This window comes from Tremella mesenterica (assembly GCF_000271645.1).
Source record: "Tremella mesenterica DSM 1558 unplaced genomic scaffold TREMEscaffold_1, whole genome shotgun sequence".
NCBI lineage: Eukaryota > Fungi > Basidiomycota > Tremellomycetes > Tremellales > Tremellaceae > Tremella > Tremella mesenterica.
Genome location: NW_006711225.1, coordinates 4302219 through 4321399, shown reverse-complemented (window position 1 = coordinate 4321399; position 19181 = coordinate 4302219). Strand labels below are relative to the sequence as shown.

At 50.2% G+C, this 19181-nt stretch overlaps 7 protein-coding genes across 7 annotated transcripts; 2 read left to right on the top strand and 5 right to left on the bottom strand.

The window, feature by feature from the left end:
• Positions 1-73: 73 nt before the first annotated feature.
• Positions 74-648, bottom strand: TREMEDRAFT_59372 (uncharacterized protein; the record flags this gene model as incomplete). Its single annotated transcript, XM_007001568.1, has 2 exons — positions 74-146; positions 347-648. The coding sequence occupies 2 exons, from the start codon at positions 646-648 to the stop codon at positions 74-76; spliced, it is 375 nt and encodes a 124-aa protein (XP_007001630.1).
• Positions 649-956: 308 nt separating this feature from the next.
• On the bottom strand, positions 957-3465 carry TREMEDRAFT_59371 (uncharacterized protein; the record flags this gene model as incomplete). The annotated part of the gene is made up of 5 exons (XM_007001567.1): positions 957-1331; positions 2054-2566; positions 2601-2620; positions 2690-2808; positions 3374-3465. The coding sequence occupies 5 exons, from the start codon at positions 3463-3465 to the stop codon at positions 957-959; spliced, it is 1119 nt and encodes a 372-aa protein (XP_007001629.1).
• A 2954-nt stretch (positions 3466-6419) lies between these two features.
• On the top strand, positions 6420-8233 carry TREMEDRAFT_59370 (uncharacterized protein; the record flags this gene model as incomplete). Its single annotated transcript, XM_007001566.1, has 5 exons — positions 6420-6492; positions 6546-7052; positions 7142-7517; positions 7568-8136; positions 8163-8233. The coding sequence occupies 5 exons, from the start codon at positions 6420-6422 to the stop codon at positions 8231-8233; spliced, it is 1596 nt and encodes a 531-aa protein (XP_007001628.1).
• A 2378-nt stretch (positions 8234-10611) lies between these two features.
• Positions 10612-11535, bottom strand: TREMEDRAFT_26102 (uncharacterized protein; the record flags this gene model as incomplete). Its single annotated transcript, XM_007000653.1, has 1 exon — positions 10612-11535. A coding segment is annotated over one exon (924 nt), but the record flags the coding sequence as incomplete, so codon positions are not given.
• Positions 11536-12644: 1109 nt separating this feature from the next.
• TREMEDRAFT_59368 (uncharacterized protein) lies at positions 12645-14126 on the bottom strand (the record flags this gene model as incomplete). The annotated part of the gene is made up of 2 exons (XM_007001565.1): positions 12645-13084; positions 13772-14126. 2 exons carry the CDS (start codon positions 14124-14126, stop codon positions 12645-12647), a joined length of 795 nt encoding a protein of 264 aa, XP_007001627.1.
• Positions 14127-14752: 626 nt separating this feature from the next.
• Positions 14753-16673, bottom strand: TREMEDRAFT_59367 (uncharacterized protein; the record flags this gene model as incomplete). Its single annotated transcript, XM_007001564.1, has 6 exons — positions 14753-14969; positions 15618-15671; positions 15733-15909; positions 15972-16078; positions 16354-16425; positions 16629-16673. The coding sequence occupies 6 exons, from the start codon at positions 16671-16673 to the stop codon at positions 14753-14755; spliced, it is 672 nt and encodes a 223-aa protein (XP_007001626.1).
• A 415-nt stretch (positions 16674-17088) lies between these two features.
• On the top strand, positions 17089-19099 carry TREMEDRAFT_37224 (uncharacterized protein). The gene is made up of 8 exons (XM_007000819.1): positions 17089-17779; positions 17821-17888; positions 17933-18048; positions 18094-18112; positions 18159-18306; positions 18353-18587; positions 18639-18895; positions 18946-19099. Exons 1-8 carry the CDS (start codon positions 17097-17099, stop codon positions 19040-19042), a joined length of 1623 nt encoding a protein of 540 aa, XP_007000881.1. The 5' UTR covers positions 17089-17096; the 3' UTR covers positions 19043-19099.
• Positions 19100-19181: the final 82 nt, after the last annotated feature.

Sequence of the window (19181 nt, the reverse complement as noted above, 5' to 3'; positions counted from 1 at the left end):
ATAAAAAACATCGGGACGAATAAAAGGTACCTATGCAGAGGCAGCGGGTCAAACCACTGTGCTAAAAGGCCTATTAACCGGCGGTTACTGCATACCGCCGGTCGCTGGTTAAATACCCAACCCATCCTATCACTATCACTATCAAACTGTCTTGTCACTTCGTGACATTATGCCTTCCCTTTCAGCCCCATCTGGGGCCCCAACAGGGAAGGGTACGATAGGCCGAAAACTTTCTCCGAGAGGGAGGTTTTCCAAGTAGGGACTGAATTTGACCCAGCCCACCCTGGGAGTCGAACCCAGGATCCTACCCGTAACCGCCGGTTAATCTGTCACGAGACCAACTAACCAGCATTGGGACGATATAACGGTGCCCTTCAGAGGCAGCGGTCTAAACCACTGTGCTAAAAGGCCTATTAACCAGCGGTTACTGCATACCGCCGGTCGCTGGTTAAATACCCAACCCATCCTATCACTATCACTATCAAACTGTCTTGTCACTTCGTGACACCATCCTATCACGACATCCGCGTCGCAAAGGGTGGTAACATCCAGCTTAATTGGGCGAACCTCGCCTAACTTCTCGAAACCCAGACTCACTTCGACAAACTCCGTAATGGGTCCAGCCACACTAACCGAGCCGTCGAACATGTGAACTGGTACACTCACAGGGTATTTCCTCTTTTCCTTCCTAATCTTCCCGGCCGCCTGGGGACTTATGTATGAACAGGTTGCTCCAGTGTCCCACAGGGCCGTTAGTTGGTTTCCTTCGATATACACGTTAGATTTGGATTGGTTGTTACAGGTGGAAAGGATCAGGGTATGACAGTCGTTTATACATTTCGGAGTGGTGTTTACGGATTTATATACACAGTTACCTGGTCTCATCAGCTCTTTCCTTTTACTGGGGGTAGGAACAGTGGCCGAGAGAATATGAGTGCGGACCCGCTGAGTCTCGCCTATCGCGACGGGTCCCCATCTTTTTCCTCCTCATCCATTCCCTGCTCTACAAAACCTGCTCCCTCCCCTCTGACTGCATTAATCTTCTTCCTATCTCCGAGAGGGACGGCATTTCCACCTGTGCTAAATCTACCTTCTCCTCCTGCACTTTGTCCAAAAGATCGCAAGGGGATGATCCCAGCCTTTACCTTTGCTGCTATCACAGGACAATCCCGGTTATAATGTCCCCTCTCTCCACATCCAGTACATTTCCCTTCCTCCCGGCGCTTTAATACCTCATCAGCACTGGGTCTCGGCCAACGACGATTTAGTTCGTCTACGTCCGTTGGAATTGCCCTTCCTCCATTTGCGCCTTTAGGTTGCGAGCCCTCAAACTTCGCCGTAGATTGCCCTTTCTCCTTGCTCCTCCTTTCCCCTCCCCGATTTACTCCTCTCTCCTCTCCCCCTGTTCCTTCACCTCCTTCCTCTTCTTCTCATTCTCCTTCTCCACCCTTTGTTGATGCAAACGATTGTCCATGGGGACCACGAATTCAATTAATTCTCGGACGGTCTTGAAAACCTTTCCGTGGCGAGGGATTTCATCCAGCAAGTGACTTTTCAGTCCATTCTTTGCCCGGTCCATGAGGTTCCCATCATCACCCCATCCTAACACCGCTACATATCGTTGAAAGGCGGCGAAGTACGCTGAAGCCAACCCATTCTGTCGAAGCTTGTTTATTCCCCTTGCAACGGTCCTTCTTTGTCAGGGTCTCCGAAATTGGTTTTGAGATATTGGATGAACTTCTTATAGTCTAGAAGGTGTTTGGGGGGGGGGGGGGGGTCACCTTTAGGCAAGTCCGGCTGGACGGCAAGAAGAGGAGTTTCACGTGGATGGGGGATCATGAGAAAAAAAAATTACTTGGTCAGTGGGGAACTTGTGAGCGTTGATTTCGAAGTGAACTTCACATTCTGAGATGAATGCGGTGAGCTTTGACCTCTCGCCCCTCCACAGGTCTGGGAGGGGAAGCTTTATCCCTCCACTCATCTCAGCAACCCCTGGGGTCGCCGAAGCCTGTCTTCCCATGGCAAGCTGTACCCCTTCAGATATCCCCTCGACTATTCCCCCAACCGTCTCCTGTTCCTTCTTCTTCTCCTGCTCCTCTCGATGTTTCCTCTCTGCTATCATATCTTTATTCGTCTCCATCATCATGTTCATTATCGCCAGCATCATCTTCTGAGTTGTGGCCTCCTCCTCAGTCCCTCCTACTACTTCACTCCCGACCGAACTTAGCCTACCTCCTGTGTTCCCTTCCCTTGGTCGTGGAGTCTGTCCCGAATCTTCGGAACCTGTCCTCACCGTCGGTGGTTCTGATAGTCCGGTCGGCTGGGGGGGTAGTTCAAGAGGTAGGGGTGGATAGAAATCATCGCCTTGAGTTGATCCTTCGGGGGTATCAATTGCACCAGGCAATGGTCCCAAGCTTTGTCTTAATTCCTCCAACATCCTCCTCTCCATCTCTTCTACCATTTCTCCTGGTCTACTCATACTTCTTGTGACTCTCCTCTCTGGCTCCATACAATTTCGAACTTCTCCGAGGTTTGCGCGGGTCGTCGGTAAGAGTGATCCTTGATACTGTCACGATCGTCGTTTCTTCTTCTCTACTGACCAACGCTCGACAAACCTCGGCTAACTATGTCGTAGTGGGGCGTCGATGTCTCACTAGGACAGGGTACTCGTCGAGGAACTACGGCTAACTTCGCCGTAGTAATACGTCGAGTGGTAAATGATAAGGTGATCGTCGATGAACTGCGGTTAACTTTGCCGTAGTGCGTTGAACTGCTCGGTGGTAGCTCTCCCTAACTCGATGGTTGTAGCTACTGAATATATCTCTCGCTACTGACAACAATCAAGGATCGCTGAAGAAGTTCAGCGATCTGTAAACTATCTATACTTCCCCTCTCTTCTCATAGAACGTCCCTCAACCCCTGTACAGCCTTGCACTCAGTCCTCTTCGTTCAACTTCGCCGTACCTCGCGATATCCCCGATATCCTACTCCGACTAACTTTGCCTAACTTTGCCTACTCCACTCTCCCTCGGTTTCCTTCCCCTAACTTCGCCGTAGTTCTCCGTTAGGCGGGGTTGTCGTGACAAATAATCCCTAGGTTCTCGTAACTTCGTCGTAGTTGGTCTCAGTGGTTCGGGGTGGTGGTGGATAGTGGTTCGGTGATGGTGAAAGGAGGGTCGGTGATGGTAGTTGTCAGGGATGTCACGACATGGTTTGTGACATCTCCGAAGGCATTCAATATCTTTTGTATGAAGAAGACAAGGCTCCATCCGAGGTGAAGGATCTTCTAAAAACATGGTGGAATTGGCAAGACACAGCCAGCAATTTGCCGGACATTTACGGTGTTCTGATTCAAGCCGAGCAAATGACTCACCTTCCTGTGAGTGAGGGATATGTAGACTCCAGAACAGATTGGCGGACGGCGGAAGATGAATATAAGGAAACAGATAACGCTTTCACATCCATCGATTACCAGTACTTTTTGGGGAAGTGAGATAATCATGCTAAGGCTAACGGGAATCATATGCATGGGATGTCGAGTACCGTGGACGGAAAGTCTCAGGTTGAATTCTCCCGCCCCGCCTGAACTTCAATGTCATCAATTCCTTGATATTCATGTCTCATAGTCGTCATGTACTTATCTAGTGCTACAGGGTGGATAATTTTCACTGCATAGATGGGGTAGGACTGCCTGCCGTCCCGTGAAAAGTTTACTTTTGCGACCAGGACCTCCTCATCATGTTTGTGAGTTTGAAAACCCACTCATATGTCTGTATCAGTGTTGTTATCTTAAGGCTTAAGGTAATAAGGGTTGTAGAATGGGTCACGATCAGCCCTTATTAAGGGTGTAGGACCGTAATATGAAGTATTAGAGAGTTAACTGCTTACGTAATTGGTTTCCCATCACCTTCCCCAAATTCCTAGTCTGGAAAGTCTAGTAGGCGTGCAAAAACTGTTAGGCACCCCTGCATATTACGATATAACGCTTGTCCTCTTTCCTCCTGCCATATTACGGTCATAACCAAGCCCTTATTACGTATCGTAATATCAACCCTTAATAACAAGTTAACAACACTGGTCTGTATCAACGGTCTCATGTACGTGATCAATCAGTACCAACCATGTATCCGATGTAGAAAGTCAATTGTTGATAAAGACCATGCATACCATGACTCTAGCTGACGACTTTACTGTGACAGGAAGTGAATCTCATAGTCAGGCTAAGTTAAAGGGAGATGGCGGGTTATCTAGCAGCAATTGGTGATTGTAGACATCACCGGTCAATACACCTCTCCGTCCACCGATCGCTAACCAGTTGTAAGACGTGTGCTGGATGAGAATAGCACACGCCTCCAATGCAGAATGTAGAAAGGTAAAAGAAGGAAAAGAATATGCATATCACATAGAACCACTCCTTATATCCACAACTGAGTCCTCCAGAGGAATGAGGGGTAAAGGGTAAGTGTCTAGTGTCAGAGGAACAATACACTACGTGTACGCGGCTACACCAGTGGATCAGAGGAGAACGAAGGCTGGCCAGGGTACAGGTACTGTTATACGACCAAGGCACTGGTCAGTCACGGTTTAGGACAAAATTCATCCTGCCAATACTGATAAGCAATAAGTCAGCTGTCTAAAAAGCTTAGGCTACAAGCTGTAAGACGTGATCGATTGGGTACCGGAAACGTCGCCAAATGTAGAAAGGCAATTGAAGGGTAAAGTGTCACAAAGCGTGTGACAAGTCGAGCGAAAGTCCGGGAAGGGTATTTAACCAGCGATCAGCGGTAGAGTTAACCGCCGATTAATAGGCCTTTTCGTCGCAGTGGTTAACAACAATGTCACGTTGGGCACTGTTATATCGAGCCAATGCTGGTTAGTTGGTCCTCGTGACATAAAGATGATGCATACTTCTATCTACAAGGGTTTATGTCTACAAACTACCTAAGAGATGAATAAGCATAGAATGTCATGGAATGGGATAGAAGAAGATTGTGGTCCAATATGGTAGAAGGAAGGAGAATAATCCACACGGATCTATACGGTTACTACACAAGCCATCACCTTTCCTCACGACATCCCTTTTTTTACCCAATACGGATCACTCTGTCAGATCAGGCTGTTGATACCACCTGATGCTACTTGAGGTGACTTGGATGTCCCCTTGCCCCAGCAAGACAACTGTGACTTGCCTGGCATCAGCACAAGACGTCATTCTGAATACCCATGTTGTCACAAACCACGTCGTAACATCCCTGATGTCGCGGCCGTCGAACAACTACTTCTTAATAGACCGACGGTCGACGAACCTCGGCCAACTTCACGCTCTGAGTCGATGTCTCACCCAACCAGGAGGGCGCAGACGTCGAAAGGGGTGTAACTACGGCGTACTTCGGCGTAGTTACTCTAACTAGGGTTTTGTTCTACTGATGGCGATGTATCTCGATTTATAGCTATCTCTATCTGTCTTTCACTACTGACAACAATCAAGGATCGCTGAAGAACTTCAGCGATCTTCTCAGCTAATATGACCTATCCCTCCTAGACGTTCATCCAACCCTCCCGCGCTTTGACGTACTTCAACGCACTTCGTCCAACTTCCCCGAACCCCGGCCATCCTCCTCCTCCTTCGACTAACTCCGCCTAATATCGCCGCACTTCTGCTCCCATTGTCCCTACCTAGCCTAACTCCGCCTAACTTCGCCGCACTTCTGCTCCCATTGTCCCTATTTACCCTAACTTCATCTAACTTCGCCGTACTTGGTCTCAGAGGTCCTGAGTTGAGTGTAGAGTAAAGAGGTTTGAGTCGTGATGGGGTTTTGATGGTCAAAGGAGGGTCGTTGTTGGTGGAATAATCGAGGTGTCACGACGTAGTTCGTGACAGTCGCCCCCTTCTTTAGCCGCGAACGTCCTCGTGAGCGATTACACCCGTACTGTGGGAAGAAAACCTAGCAGCGCAGTACCTCCATCCTATCTTCCTCCAATTCTATCCCTCGTCCTTCTGCTCCCCGCGCCGTACTTCGTAGTTGAGCCTCCTTCCACTTTGAAACCCGAGAGTGAGACTCCCCTAACTTCGTCGAGGTCTGCCGTAAGAGCCCCTGTGTCTTTTGTAGGTGAGACACGTTTCCCAGACGGTAGCCGAACAACACCGTTGTTTGTCGAAGTAACCCTTGTTTATATTGAGATGAGACACTATAGCGTGGGAATTTTGATCGTCCCTGTGTTGCCTTTTGTTGATGAAACGCGAAGGATGCCGCATGTTGACGACGGAGGGGTAACTCGAGTTATACTAAATACTGAGCAGTTCATCGTCCTTCTCTCTCTTCCCCATCTGTTTTCAAAACTTTCTATCTCTCGCACTTAGAAAACGGATTTGTTACCTCGACGTATCATCTTTTATTTCTTTAAGTATTTTTAACGTCATGGCCCCTCCTACTCCCACCTCTAACCCTTTCGCCGCCATGAGGAACTTTGGTGGTATGGTGTCGTCTGCTCGTGAGTTATTCCTCGACACTTACCTTACTTCGCCGGACTTGGCTGATGTTCAGTTTCCTTCGGCGACAGATCTCGCCAAGTCTCCTCCCTCGGCCTCGGCACCCTCTCTTTGGGGGAGCCGTCTGGCGATGTCCCGCCTCCTCGCTCCGCTTCTCCTCCCGCTGGTCCTCCCGCTGGTCCTCCCGCTGGTTCTCCCTCTGCTTCTCCTCCTCCTGGTTCTCGCTCTGCTTCCCCTCCTGCCGGTTCTCGCTCTGCTTCCCCTCCTGCCGGTTCTCGCTCCGCTTCTCCTCCTGCTGGTTCCCGCTCGGCTTCTCCTCCTGCCGCCACCCCTCGCCGCAGGACGCCCGCCTTTCGTCGTGGAGAATCCCCGTCCTCCTCCGACCAGGAGCCGCTCAGTGGTTCAGAGTCGGACGATCAGTCAGACTCCGAAGGAAATGGGGGTGATGATGATGATGAGGATGATAGAATCGTGTCGGAGGGTGAAACCGAGTTAGAGGAACACTCGGATGATGATATGGTGGCGGTTAGTGTAGAGGACAACGATGGTGATAGTCCCGAGTGTGAGTTCTTCGCACATCCTCCTACACCTTCGCCGAACTTGGCCTCGTTTATCTGTTCTTCAGCTTCCTAAGGCACTGCTGACTCATAGTCGTTCGCGTTTCCCCCCCTGCCCAAATCGTGGGCCAGAAACGACCTCGTGCCCCCTCCTCCTCTTCCTCTTCTTCTTCTTCTTCTTCCGGGGTTCTCCCCCCCGCCAACGCCATCGCCGCCGCTGCCTCTGCTGCTGCTCGCCGCCCTGTTGCCGCTGCTCGTCCCGCCGTCGTTCCCCGTCCCGCTGTCGCCGCCGCCGCTCCTGTCGCCGCCGCCGCTGCCGCTCCTGCTCCCCCCTCTTCTCCCCGAGGGGAGCCTTCGCCCAAACGGGCGAAGAGGTCATTGCGTGAAGAAGAGTATTTGTGGAAGAAGTTGGAGTCTGAGCCTGGTCGTTGGGTTGCGGTTGGTGTCGATGAGGCGTGCGATCGTTGCAGGTGAGTTCCCCTATTCGTACTTCGCCTAAGTTCTCCTTGCTAATTAGTAGACGTGAGATCATCACGTATAATCGTCCGAACTGGCCCTGCCTCAAGGCAGTCCGGCCACACAACAAAGCCCTCCGTTGTGCTTCATGCACATCTGGTCCCTGCTCCTTCTGTCCCGTCTCCTCTGCTCGGGACATCCCCCCCCGTCCCTCCGACTCTTCGCCTTTCCCCCCTCCTCAGACTCCAGCGTCTGTCCCCCGGTCGCGGGTACCTCCTTCGTCTCTCCGGTCGGTTCGCCGTACTTCGCCGGACCTCCGCCCGTCGCCTCCGTCGCCGTCGCCCTTCGCTCCTGTGGCCGGCCCATCACGTCTCCCGGCTGTTCCTCCTTCGTCTTCTCGCCGTCCTTCGGCCTCTGCTCCTTCGGCCTCTCGTCCTTCGGCGCCACGTCCGTCCCCTCCAGTGGTAGCTTCTCCTCCGGCTCACAGCACCCGAAGTCGGCGTCCTTCTGTTCCTCCGGCCACTTCGGCGGCCCCTCCCGTCACCCCTCCCTCTGCTTCCCAGAAGACACCGAAGTCTTCTTTAAAGAAATCAAAAGGGAAATCTAAAGAGAAGGAGGTTGCCTTCAATGATGGTGATGTGGAAGGTGAAGATACTCAGCGTGCTGGTCCCTCTGCTCCCCGGTTGTCCCTCGTCCACCCTCGTATCTCCCTGGACGTCCGTATTCCTGAGGACGAAAAGGAATTCGCCACTTATCGTTCTCTCGTCCTCGGTCTCACTACTCAGCTCGAGGCCGCCCGAAATGATACATCTCTCCTGCTTGACTTCTCTTCTCGTCAAGCTAACGCTTTAAACAATCTCACTGCGGCGTTAGTAGATGTAGTCAACACTGGGGCTCTGGACGACGGAGCAAGGACGAGGTTAGCGGACGTCTCTCGCCGAAGCCTTACTGAGATAGCCGATGTTCGCCGAAGACTGTTCGACACCCCCTTCCTAGTCACTCCTATGGCGTATGAGCCACCACCGTCCCTTGACTGGTTAGGTCGCCGTAGTAGTTCTCGTGTCCCAGCTTCCGCCCAGACTGCTCTCGACCTCCTCAGTCTTCCCTTCGAGTGTCTACGGACCATACGTTCTCTGTGGAGGACTCCGAGCATGCAAGCTGCTCGAGATGTCCAGGACTTCGGTGACTTCTTCGGGGCTATGAATCGGGCATGGAATGCTTCTCTCTCTACTGTGTTCCCGTCTGAGACTCTCGATCTACCTTCGGTCATCGGTAGCCTCCACACCAATCCCACGGGACCGAGTAGATCGAAGGAGAAAGGAAAAGGAAAAGGTAAGGGTAAGAGTAAGGACAAGTGAGCGGTACGTAGCTGTAATCCTAAGTTGTATGCAGTACGTTCTATCTCCTAGCCCTTCGCAGTCGCCCTTCCTTCGGCTTAGTAGGGTGAAGTTCGTGGAACTTCGCCAATATGTCGTCAGCTCCATCGACGTTCTCCACTGGTTCCCATGATACTGAGTCGTCTGTTCCTTCGTAACCTAACCACTCCACCAAGTACTCTAACTTTCCTGATCTCTTATTTACTCTAGAGTCTACAATGTCTTTTACCTCCCACGATTCCCCTACATTATCTACCTCTACTGGGCCAGGTGGTTCAGCTTGCTGACCAGGGAATACTGGAGGATGATAAGGACGGAGCAAGGAGACATGGAATACGTCATGGATACCTGCCATCGTTCCTGGTAGTTCCAATTTACAAGCATGAGAACCCACCTGCCGTACTACTTTGTACGGCCCACTTTGCTTAACATCTAACTTCTTCATTGGTCTCTTCGTCTTAATATTCTCTAACGACAGCATCACTAGGTCTCCTTCCACGAAGTTCGGCGTAGCCCGGTGTTTCCTATTGTATCCTTCGGCGTACCTCTCATTAGCTTTCTCAATTCCTTCGATACAATCCTTGTGTATTTCAGTCAAGTCTTTTACCACCACCGTAGCAGCGGGTACTTCGACTTCACTGGCCTTGATCTCTTCCGCCCACCGAGGATGATATCCATAGTTCGCATAGAATGGTGTCTTATTAATCGCGGAATGGTGGGTGTTATTGTAGGCGAAACTAGCTCGAGCTAGTAGCTTCGACCAATCGTTCTGCTGATAAGAAGTGAAGATTCTAAGGTATAGTTCCAAGGACTGATTGGTTCGTTCGGTCTGCCCATCAGTCTGTGGATGGTACGCAGTAGAAAGATGTAGTCTTATCCCGAGACTATCGGTCAAGTTCTTCCAAAACTTCGAGGTAAACTTCGATCCCCTGTCCGATACTATGTTCTCCGGTAATCCATGCTGAGCCACCACATAGTCCATTATCAACTCTGATAGGCCAGCTGCGGTTAACTTTGTCGTAGTTGGGATAAAAATGGCCCATTTGGTCAACCGGTCCACTACTACTAAGATGGAATTGTATCCATGGGAATTAGGGAGCTCTTCAATGAAATCCATCGAAATACTGGACCATGGCTTCGTAGCCACCTCCAGTGGTTTAAGCTCTCCATGGGGTCTCTGTCTGTTAGTCTTTGCTCTCTGACATACCGCGCATCCAGCGATGTAATCTTCGACATCCTTTCTTACTCCCACCCAAACGTAGTCCCGTAGGACTAGCTCGAGAGTCTTCGCTGAGCCTGGGTGACCAGCTAGAACCGAGTCATGTCGCATCTTCATGATCTTTAGTCGAGCATCGGCGTAGTCTGGCACATAAGTACGACCATCGAACGTAAGGAACCCCCTTGAATTCCATCCCCCACGAAGTATTAAGGGAGACCGCGAGGTACGGCGTAGTTCGGTGACCGACTCTGGTTCCTGCACATTATCGTGACATGTCAGATGAGAGCACTTGGCACAGGTTACCCCCAGTAATTCTTCTCTAACCTCCTCCACCTCTTCGTCTTCCTGTATTCCAACTATCAAATCCATAGGATCAATGAGGTCGTTTTCTCGTACTTCCTTTGTACCCTGTAAGGCTCGAAGTAGGTGTTGTAACCCAGAGCTAGTGTCGTCAAGTTCGTCGAACTTCGGCAAACCTTGAATAAGATTGCTCTCCTGCATCATAGTACTTCCTTTTCCCGAGTGGTAGTCTGCTCTTCTCGACAGTCCGTCCGGCAGTGTAGCTTGTTTTCCCGGTCGATACACCATCTTAAACCTGAAGTTAGAGAGCTCTTCGACCCACCTACCCTGCCTGGGGCTAAGCTGCTTAGGCTCCATCCAGTAAGTTAAATTTAAATGATCTGTGAGAACTGTAGTCTCTACCTGTAGTAGTAAGTGTCTCCTTCTCCTGAAAGCTTCAACAATAGCGAGTAGCTCCTTTTCCCCTACCGTATAGTTTAACTGCGCCGCCTGGAACGCTCCGGATTCGATGGCCACCGGATGCTCTTGTCCTAACTCGTTCACCTGCGAAATTATGAAACCCCAGCCGAAGAACGACGCATCTGTTTGTAGTAGTGTCTTCAATGAAGGGTCAAAGTGAGCCAATACTGGCGCCCTACACATCCTATCCTTCAATTCTTTAAAGGCTCTTTCCTGCTCTACTCCCCAAACAAACGGCACATCTTTCCTGGTGAGGTCATTGATCGGTTTAGCAATCTTGGAGAAGTTGGGGACAAAACGCCGATAATAACTGACAACTCCCATAAATCCCCTACTCTCTCGCAAGTTCTTAGGACGGGGAAAGGATACGACAGCATCGATGTAATCCGGGTTACTGGAAATTCCCCTCTGTGAAACCACGAACCCCAGGAAGACTACCGAATCTCTCTCAAACTCGCACTTACTAGCTTTAACGAACAAATTCGACCTCCGAAGCACTTCAAACACCTTCGCCGTAGTTCCCCTCAGTTCTTCCAACGTTTGACCGTAGATGAGTATATCATCTATGTAGACTACTACTCCCTTTCCCAGCAGCTCTCGAAAACTTTCATTCAAGAAGTGCTGAAACACAGCGGGAGCATTCCGTAGGCCATCTCGGACAACAAGAGACTCGAACATACCGTACTGTGTCCTGAACGCTGTCAGGTGTTCATGACCTTCCTTTACTCGTAGGAGTTGATAAGCCCCAATTAGGTCTAACTTGCTGAAGTACCTCGCTCTTCCCAGCTCTTCGGTTATCTGGCCGATCAGAGGCAGAGGATAGGCGTCGGGTATCGTTGCCTCGTTTAACTTTCGGTAATCAATGACCATTCGCCATTGACCTTTCGCCTTCTTCGGTACCAAGAACATCGGTGATCCGTAGGGCGAATTGCTGGGTCGAATTCTTCCGGCCGACATTTCGCGATCTAGGATGTCTCTCAGCGCACTTCTCTGATCTTCTCCAAGCGAGTAGAGTGGAGCAACCTTCAGGTTCGCCCCCTCCTTAAGATCAAACTCCAAATCATAGCTCCTCGAGGGAGGTAATTCCTCACCTCCCTTCCTTGGGTTAAAGACATCAATGAACGAGTGGTATTGTTCAGGAACCACCTGATACAATTCCTCCTGTTCCTCCGGACTCAGTTCATCCTGATCATCTTTGTCTCGGAGATCTATCGCGTCCGTCGGAGTTGGCAGACCTATGGCCGCTAACTTCGCCGCACTTGGTGGGGTTGGGATGGGAAATTTCACCGAGTTGTCTCTTCCATCAAGGACAACCCCTTCCTTCCTCATCCAATCCCACCCTATCACAACATCTGCGTCGCAGAGCGTTGTTACATCGAGACGAACAGATCGCACTTCGGCGTCCTTCGTCAAACTAAATCCGACTTCGACAAACTCGGTGATAGGCCCCGCGACACTCACCGAGCCGTCGAACATGTGAACGGGTACGCTCACCTGATATTGTCTCCTTTCTGCGCCTATCTTCGTCGCCGCTCTAGGACTTATATATGAACAAGTAGCCCCGGTGTCCCAGAGCGTAGTTAGCTTCATTCCATTAATTAAAACGTCCGATTTAGGTTGATCTCTGGAAACGGAAGGGATGAGGAGATGATTATCGACATTGCATGAACAAGGGGTACTGAGTGGTGTATTTTTGTATTCACAATCCTCTGGCTCCATCAGTTGCGTCTCTTTTATAGGTTTGGGAATGGTGGCCGAGAGAATATGGCGGACCCGCCGAGCCTCGCCTACTGCGACAGGTCCTCTTCTTTTCCCTGGTTCTCTTCCAAATCTACTTCTCCTCCAACCGCATTCAAGTTCCTCCTCTGTCCAAGAGGTACTGCATTCCCTCCCGACCCTCCACCACGTTCTCCGAACTTCTCTCCCCATGGAGGCAACAGTCCAACCTTAACCTTAGCCTCCCTTACAGGACATTCCTTCAGCCAATGTCCTGTTTCACCACACTCCGTACACTTCCCCTCTTTCCTCCTTGTCTCCCTCAGATCGGAGCTTGGCCTAGGCCATTTTCGGCGAACTTCGTCGATGTTCGGCGGCGCACTCCTTACCACCGTGGACGTCATGGCCGCTTGGACACCAACCTGCGCCGAAGGTTGTCCCTTTTCCCATTTCTTCTCTTCTTTCTTCTCCGTCCTCTGACTTTCCACCACCGTAGTCGTCTTTGCCCCCCCTTCCCTCTTCCTCTCTGCCTCCTTCTCCACTTGCCTCCTCCACAGGCGGTTGTCCAAGGGAATCACAAACTCCAATAGCTCCTTCACCGTCCCAAACGATCTACCATGTCTCGCAATTTCATCCAGAAGATGTGATTTTAGACCTTTCTTAGCTCGATCGACTAAGTTTCCATCATCAGACCACTTGAGTATCGCCACATGTCGTTGAAAGGCAGAGAAGTAGTCCGAAGCAGAGCCGGTTTGTTTAAGGTCGTTGAGTTGTCGGGCTGCAGTTCCTTCTTCATCTGGGTCGCCGAAGTTAGTCTTGAGATACTTGACGAACTGGTTGTGCGCCGTGAGGTATTCTGGGAGAGGCCGTTTAGATAGATCGGGTTGAACGGCGAGGAGGGGAGTTTCGCGTAAGTGAGAGATCATGAAAAAGACTTTCTTAGTGTCGTCGGGGAAAAGATGAGAGTTTAATTCGAAGTGTACGTCGCACTCGGACAGAAAGGCCGTCAACTTATTCCGCTCTCCTCTCCAGAAGTCTGGATTAGGCAACTTGATACCCTTCCGTTGTTCCCCAACTACGCTTGGAGTCGCCGAAGTTTGCCGTCCCATGGCGTACCTCACCCCTTCAGATATCCCTTCTGCAATTCCCCCTACTGTCTCCCTTTCCCTCCTCTGCTCCCACTCCTCCCTGCGCCTACGTTCTTCCATCATATCCTTGTTCATGTTTGCCACCATCTGCATCAAGGCTAGCATCACCCCTTGTGTCCCTCCTTCTCCGAAGTTCGTCCCACTTCCAGCGTTTTCTGGCCGCGGAGTTTGATCCGATCCAACTGGGGATCCGATAGGCGGGGGAGCATCGCCCGCAGGGGTAGGAGGATTAGAAGGTATTGGTGGAATGGACTCATCTCCTTGAACTGACCCCCCTACACTATCTTCCATCCCAAGGTCCTGTCCCATTGCTCTTCTAAGCTCCTCCAACGCTCTCCTCTCATTTTCCTCCATCCTGTCGTCACTCCTACTCATGCCTCGTGTGACTCTCCTTTCTGGTTCCATATTATCTTCGTACTTCTCCGAGGTTCGCACGGGTCGTCGGTAAGAGCGATCCTTGATACTGTCGCGGCCGTCGAACAACTACTTCTTAATAGACCGACGGTCGACGAACCTCGGCCAACTTCACGCTCTGAGTCGATGTCTCACCCAACCAGGAGGGCGCAGACGTCGAAAGGGGTGTAACTACGGCGTACTTCGGCGTAGTTACTCTAACTAGGGTTTTGTTCTACTGATGGCGATGTATCTCGATTTATAGCTATCTCTATCTGTCTTTCACTACTGACAACAATCAAGGATCGCTGAAGAACTTCAGCGATCTTCTCAGCTAATATGACCTATCCCTCCTAGACGTTCATCCAACCCTCCCGCGCTTTGACGTACTTCAACGCACTTCGTCCAACTTCCCCGAACCCCGGCCATCCTCCTCCTCCTTCGACTAACTCCGCCTAATATCGCCGCACTTCTGCTCCCATTGTCCCTACCTAGCCTAACTCCGCCTAACTTCGCCGCACTTCTGCTCCCATTGTCCCTATTTACCCTAACTTCATCTAACTTCGCCGTACTTGGTCTCAGAGGTCCTGAGTTACGTGTAGAGTAAAGAGGTTTGAGTCGTGATGGGGTTTTGATGGTCAAAGGAGGGTCGTTGTTGGTGGAATAATCGAGGTGTCACGACGTAGAATACCCTTGACGTGTTGTATACCAAGTTTCTCAACCAGACCTGGTGGAAAGATTCGACTGGCAAAGGCCCTACGGAAGATGGCTGCAAATTCGGTGTCGAGACCACCGATACCCATATCTTCAAACTTGAAATTGGGTGCAAGGATAGCGAAGTTAGGAGGAAGGGAACTGAGGGAGAGCAGAGTAAGGGAACTTAGGCGAAGTTAGTCGAAGTGAGCAGAGTAGGATATCAGGGATATGGCGAGGTACGGCTAAGTTGAGTGAAGAGGACTAAGCGCGAGGCTGTGCAGGAGTTGAGGGAGGTTCTATGAGAAGAGAGGAGAGGTATAGATAGTTTACAGATCGCTGAACTTCTTCAGCGATCCTTGATTGTTGTCAGTAGCGAGAGATATATTCAGTAGCTACAACCATCAAGTTAGGGAGAGCTACCACCGAGCAGTTCGACGCATCACGGCGAAGTTAGCCGCAGTACATTGACGATCACCTTATCATTTCACCACTCGACGCATTACTATGGCGAAGTTAGCTGTAGTTCCCCGATGAGTACCCTGTCCTAGTGAGACATCAACGCCCCACTACGACGTAGTTAGCCGAGGTTTGTCGACCGTCGGTCAGTAGAAGAGAAGAAACGACGACCGTGACACATGTGTACTTACTACTACCACTACTTGTGAGATGCAGGGATAGCGACAACAAGCAGCATGCAGCACGGTATTGGGGGATGTTCTAGCATCTATTGTTCTCAGTCATCTTTCCGACATACCAGCCTTCTAGTCTATCGCAACCAATGACCAACGGGGAAGGGAATGAACTTACACCTTGTTACTCTCCCTGCACACCTCAACTTCCAAACAAGAGGCAAATTGGAGACTGATATAGCAGCTCAATCCTCCGCCTGCACTGCTATTTCCATACCCATAGTGTTACAGACATTGTTTCATAACGTTCACGAGTAGCCATTAGATGTGAGTCAATCCCAGATGGATTAAGAAGCATGAATGAGTGGTTTATCAAAATGTGACATGAAAGTTGAAAACCGGAAAGTGAACCTGAGACTTCCCGGCCACCGTAGTCGAGAGCCAGTCGTGCTAATCGCTCGATGGCATTCCTGGACGATCAAATACGTGATGACCAGGTTTGCTCCTTCAAGCCGGTAGTTACCTTCCTCACATCAGCGGCGAAGCTAGTGGAGCTTTGACACCGAGAGCAATGCGAGGATGGGCAACTGGACCGGGAACCGGGGGCGGCCATGCAATCAAGTCGAGAGTCGGCAATGCCTATCGTCGTACGCGTTCGATCCGCAAAACTCTGGTGGAGTGCTAATCTGGTTTCATCTCTTGCATTCATACGTGCGGAGCAAAGCTCGTCGGAGGAAATCCTTTGAGTTTGCCACTTTGCAATATGGATCCGGCCTTGATACTGACAACTCGATATTTACGAACGACGATCTATGGCTTGAGGATGTCGAAGCGTTCCATCGAGGGCAAACGAGAGAATATCGACTGATCGACGAGCGATTCGTGTCCCTGTTCTACTCTGCTCCCTGGCGTACCGCTTCTAATGATGTTCGGAGCTGAGCTCGGAGTTTAGTGACCATCAAGGGCTCATCCTTGTCCGGCGCTGGCTGCACGTCAGCTGGGCTTTGTATAAACCTGAGGGTGGGTCCGTGAAATCGTCGGTGATTATGTCGTATAGAGTTCGGTAGCCTATACAAGAATTGGTAGGATCATGTATGAGAGAGAAGTTGGAGTGAGAACAATATCCGGATAGGGTGTCAAGAAGAGGGAGAACATGACTTGGGAATAGAAAGAATATGTCAGAACTCACTAACTGGTCCAGCAAGTATTCGAGCTCGTCGATGGTCTGAATCATGTCAACAGAAGTGAGTACATTGGCGAACCTACAAGGACGACGGGGATGCTAGATTGATCTCAGCGTCTTATCAAGTTTACTACTTACCGCACGTACCGGTTCATTGGATTTCGGTATACCAAATATATCTGCCTGGGGAAGTAACTTAGAGAACAAGACCCGATAGATTGCAGGCTAGATGTGGGTGGCACGTGCCAGGTGACACACACTGTGATATGGAGGCATATTTTAAGGATCCACATCAGCATTGACAGTATTGGTGTAGGGGTAACATAAGGGCTTTCCAACGAGTTTGCCCTTGCGGAGGGTTCGAGTCCCTCATACTGTACTTCTATCTTCTCCTTTTGGTAGCTATGTGATTGCCTTGGTTTTGGTCTCTGTTCGTCCTTTTGAATGCGACTCGTCTTGTCATGTTGACCTACCATGGCCTGTGAGACTAGCAAAATGGGGAGCGTCGACTCGTCACCCTTGCGTCGGACGACACCAACCCCGTCGTCCCCTGTGTCGCGGCAAATACCCCTTCTCACTCGAGACGAAGTCGCTCGTCGGATCACCTCGGGTCTCGCCCTTTTCATCCATCGTTGTCGAGTGGTCAACGCGACGTCCTGGCTCTCTCATCATCCCGGTGGATCCCTTGCCATTCTCCACTTCGTCGGACGTGATGCCACAGATGAAGTCGAAGCGTACCACTCTCCCGCAGCCCTTGCTCGAATGGAACGATTCGTCGTCGGGCGTATCGCTCTTGATCCTGAAACAGGTTGGAGGCCACTTACACCCCCCATTGCTCTCGGCCTCGTTGCTCATCCCGACGGTGTCAAGGGACATTGGGCTAGAGAGGGACGTTTAGTATTGGGGGAAGAGATGCTGCGACCTATGGCTGAAGAAACAAGCGAAGACGTTATTGTACTTTCACCTCAACAGCTCGAACCGCCTTCTTCAGACATAGATCTCAAGAGAGAAAGACAAAGATCTCTCGCCTATCGACAACTGAAATTGAAAGTGAAAGAAGCGGGTTTGTTCGACAGACCTGGACCACTTGTAGGGTATGGGTGGGATATCGTTCGGTATATTGGTTTGGGCGGTGGGGCATTCGGTCTATTTCATATGTAAGTAGTGTCTTCTACTGGAGCGCAAAGCTAAACGTCAGTACAAATGGCTGGATAGGAAAGATGATCTCAGCGTTGTTATTGGGATTTTTATATCATCAACTGACTTGTAAGTTCTCTTACATTCCTTGGGCAAGAAACTGAGGAATGTAGTTGTGGTACACGATGCTGGTCATACGGGTATAACGGGAGATTGGTGGTGGGATAGAGTCATTTCCATGACAGTCGCATCGTGGATTGGAGGACTGAGTGCAGGATGGTGGTGCGATGTAAGCTCATTCATGACAAGTTTTTCGCATCTGCTGACTCAAGAGAACCACAATATACATCATTGTGGGTATTTTGTCTATCAATGAACTTGTTGTACTAATTTTTCAAGTGGTGACAAATCATCCTGAACATGACCCGGATATCCAACACATACCCTTCTTCGCCATCTCTAAGGATTTCTTCTCATCTTTATGGTCTACATATTATAAACGCGTCATGGCATTTGATATCTTCTCCAAAACCTTGATTTCTGTACAGTGAGTTCAGCCAGGGAAGAAGTACGCTTGCTCGGTTGACATATAGACATCGACTGTATTACATCGTTCTCTCCCTCGCCCGTTTTAATCTCTACGCTCTCTCTTACGTTTACCTCTTCGGTCCAAAACCGAAGCATGATGCTTTCTGGCGTTACGAACTCCTTGGTGTAGCCTTCTTTTGGGTTTACTTCGGGGCTATGCTTCGGTCACTACCCAGTTGGAAAATGCGTCTTGCCTACTTGCTCGTCAGCCACATTGCTAGTAGTCCCGTTCATGTACAGGTTCGGCACAGCTTTCCTTACGAATTTTAGAAGATGTGCTGATTCATCTAGATCGTGCTCTCACACTTCGCCTGCTCGACCGATGATCTCGGGCCAACTGAATCCTTCCCTTCTAGACAACTACGTACAACAATGGACGTCGTGTGCTCCGAAGTCGTCGAATTCATACATGGTGGCCTTCATTTACAGGTGACGCATCATCTTTTCCCCCGATTACCTCGGCACAACCTGCGTAAAGCTTCTTTGTTGGTCAAGGAATACTGTGCTGAGCAAGATTTGGTGTATATAGAGCATGGTTTCGTTGAGGGGTGAGTGTATATCTCATCGTAAATATGAAAAAAGTGTGATTGACAGATAGAAACCGACAAGTCTTAGGCGTTTTACAAGAGGTGGCGAGGCAGATTCAATTCCTTCATACGGTTGCGGAGGCCGAGGTCAGTCACAAGCTCCAATGACCGTAGAACGTACAACATAGAGATTCTAGTGAGAGAGATGCTACATCTATCACCGTCGATGACCGTTACCCGCCGAAGGCAGTGAGATTCCCACGGAAGATGAAAAGAACGTCTGAGAATGCTTGGTAAGATGGATGGC

Bases quoted from the DNA above. Each gene is read 5' to 3' on its own strand.
- TREMEDRAFT_37224 (XM_007000819.1), top strand. From the start codon at position 17,097: ATGGCCTGTGAGACTAGCAAAATGGGGAGCGTCGACTCGTCACCCTTG. The intron at 17,780-17,820 runs GTAAGTAGTGTC...GCTAAACGTCAG, and splicing joins GCATTCGGTCTATTTCATAT to TACAAATGGCTGGATAGGAA. The intron at 18,588-18,638 runs GTTCGGCACAGC...TGATTCATCTAG, and splicing joins GTAGTCCCGTTCATGTACAG to ATCGTGCTCTCACACTTCGC.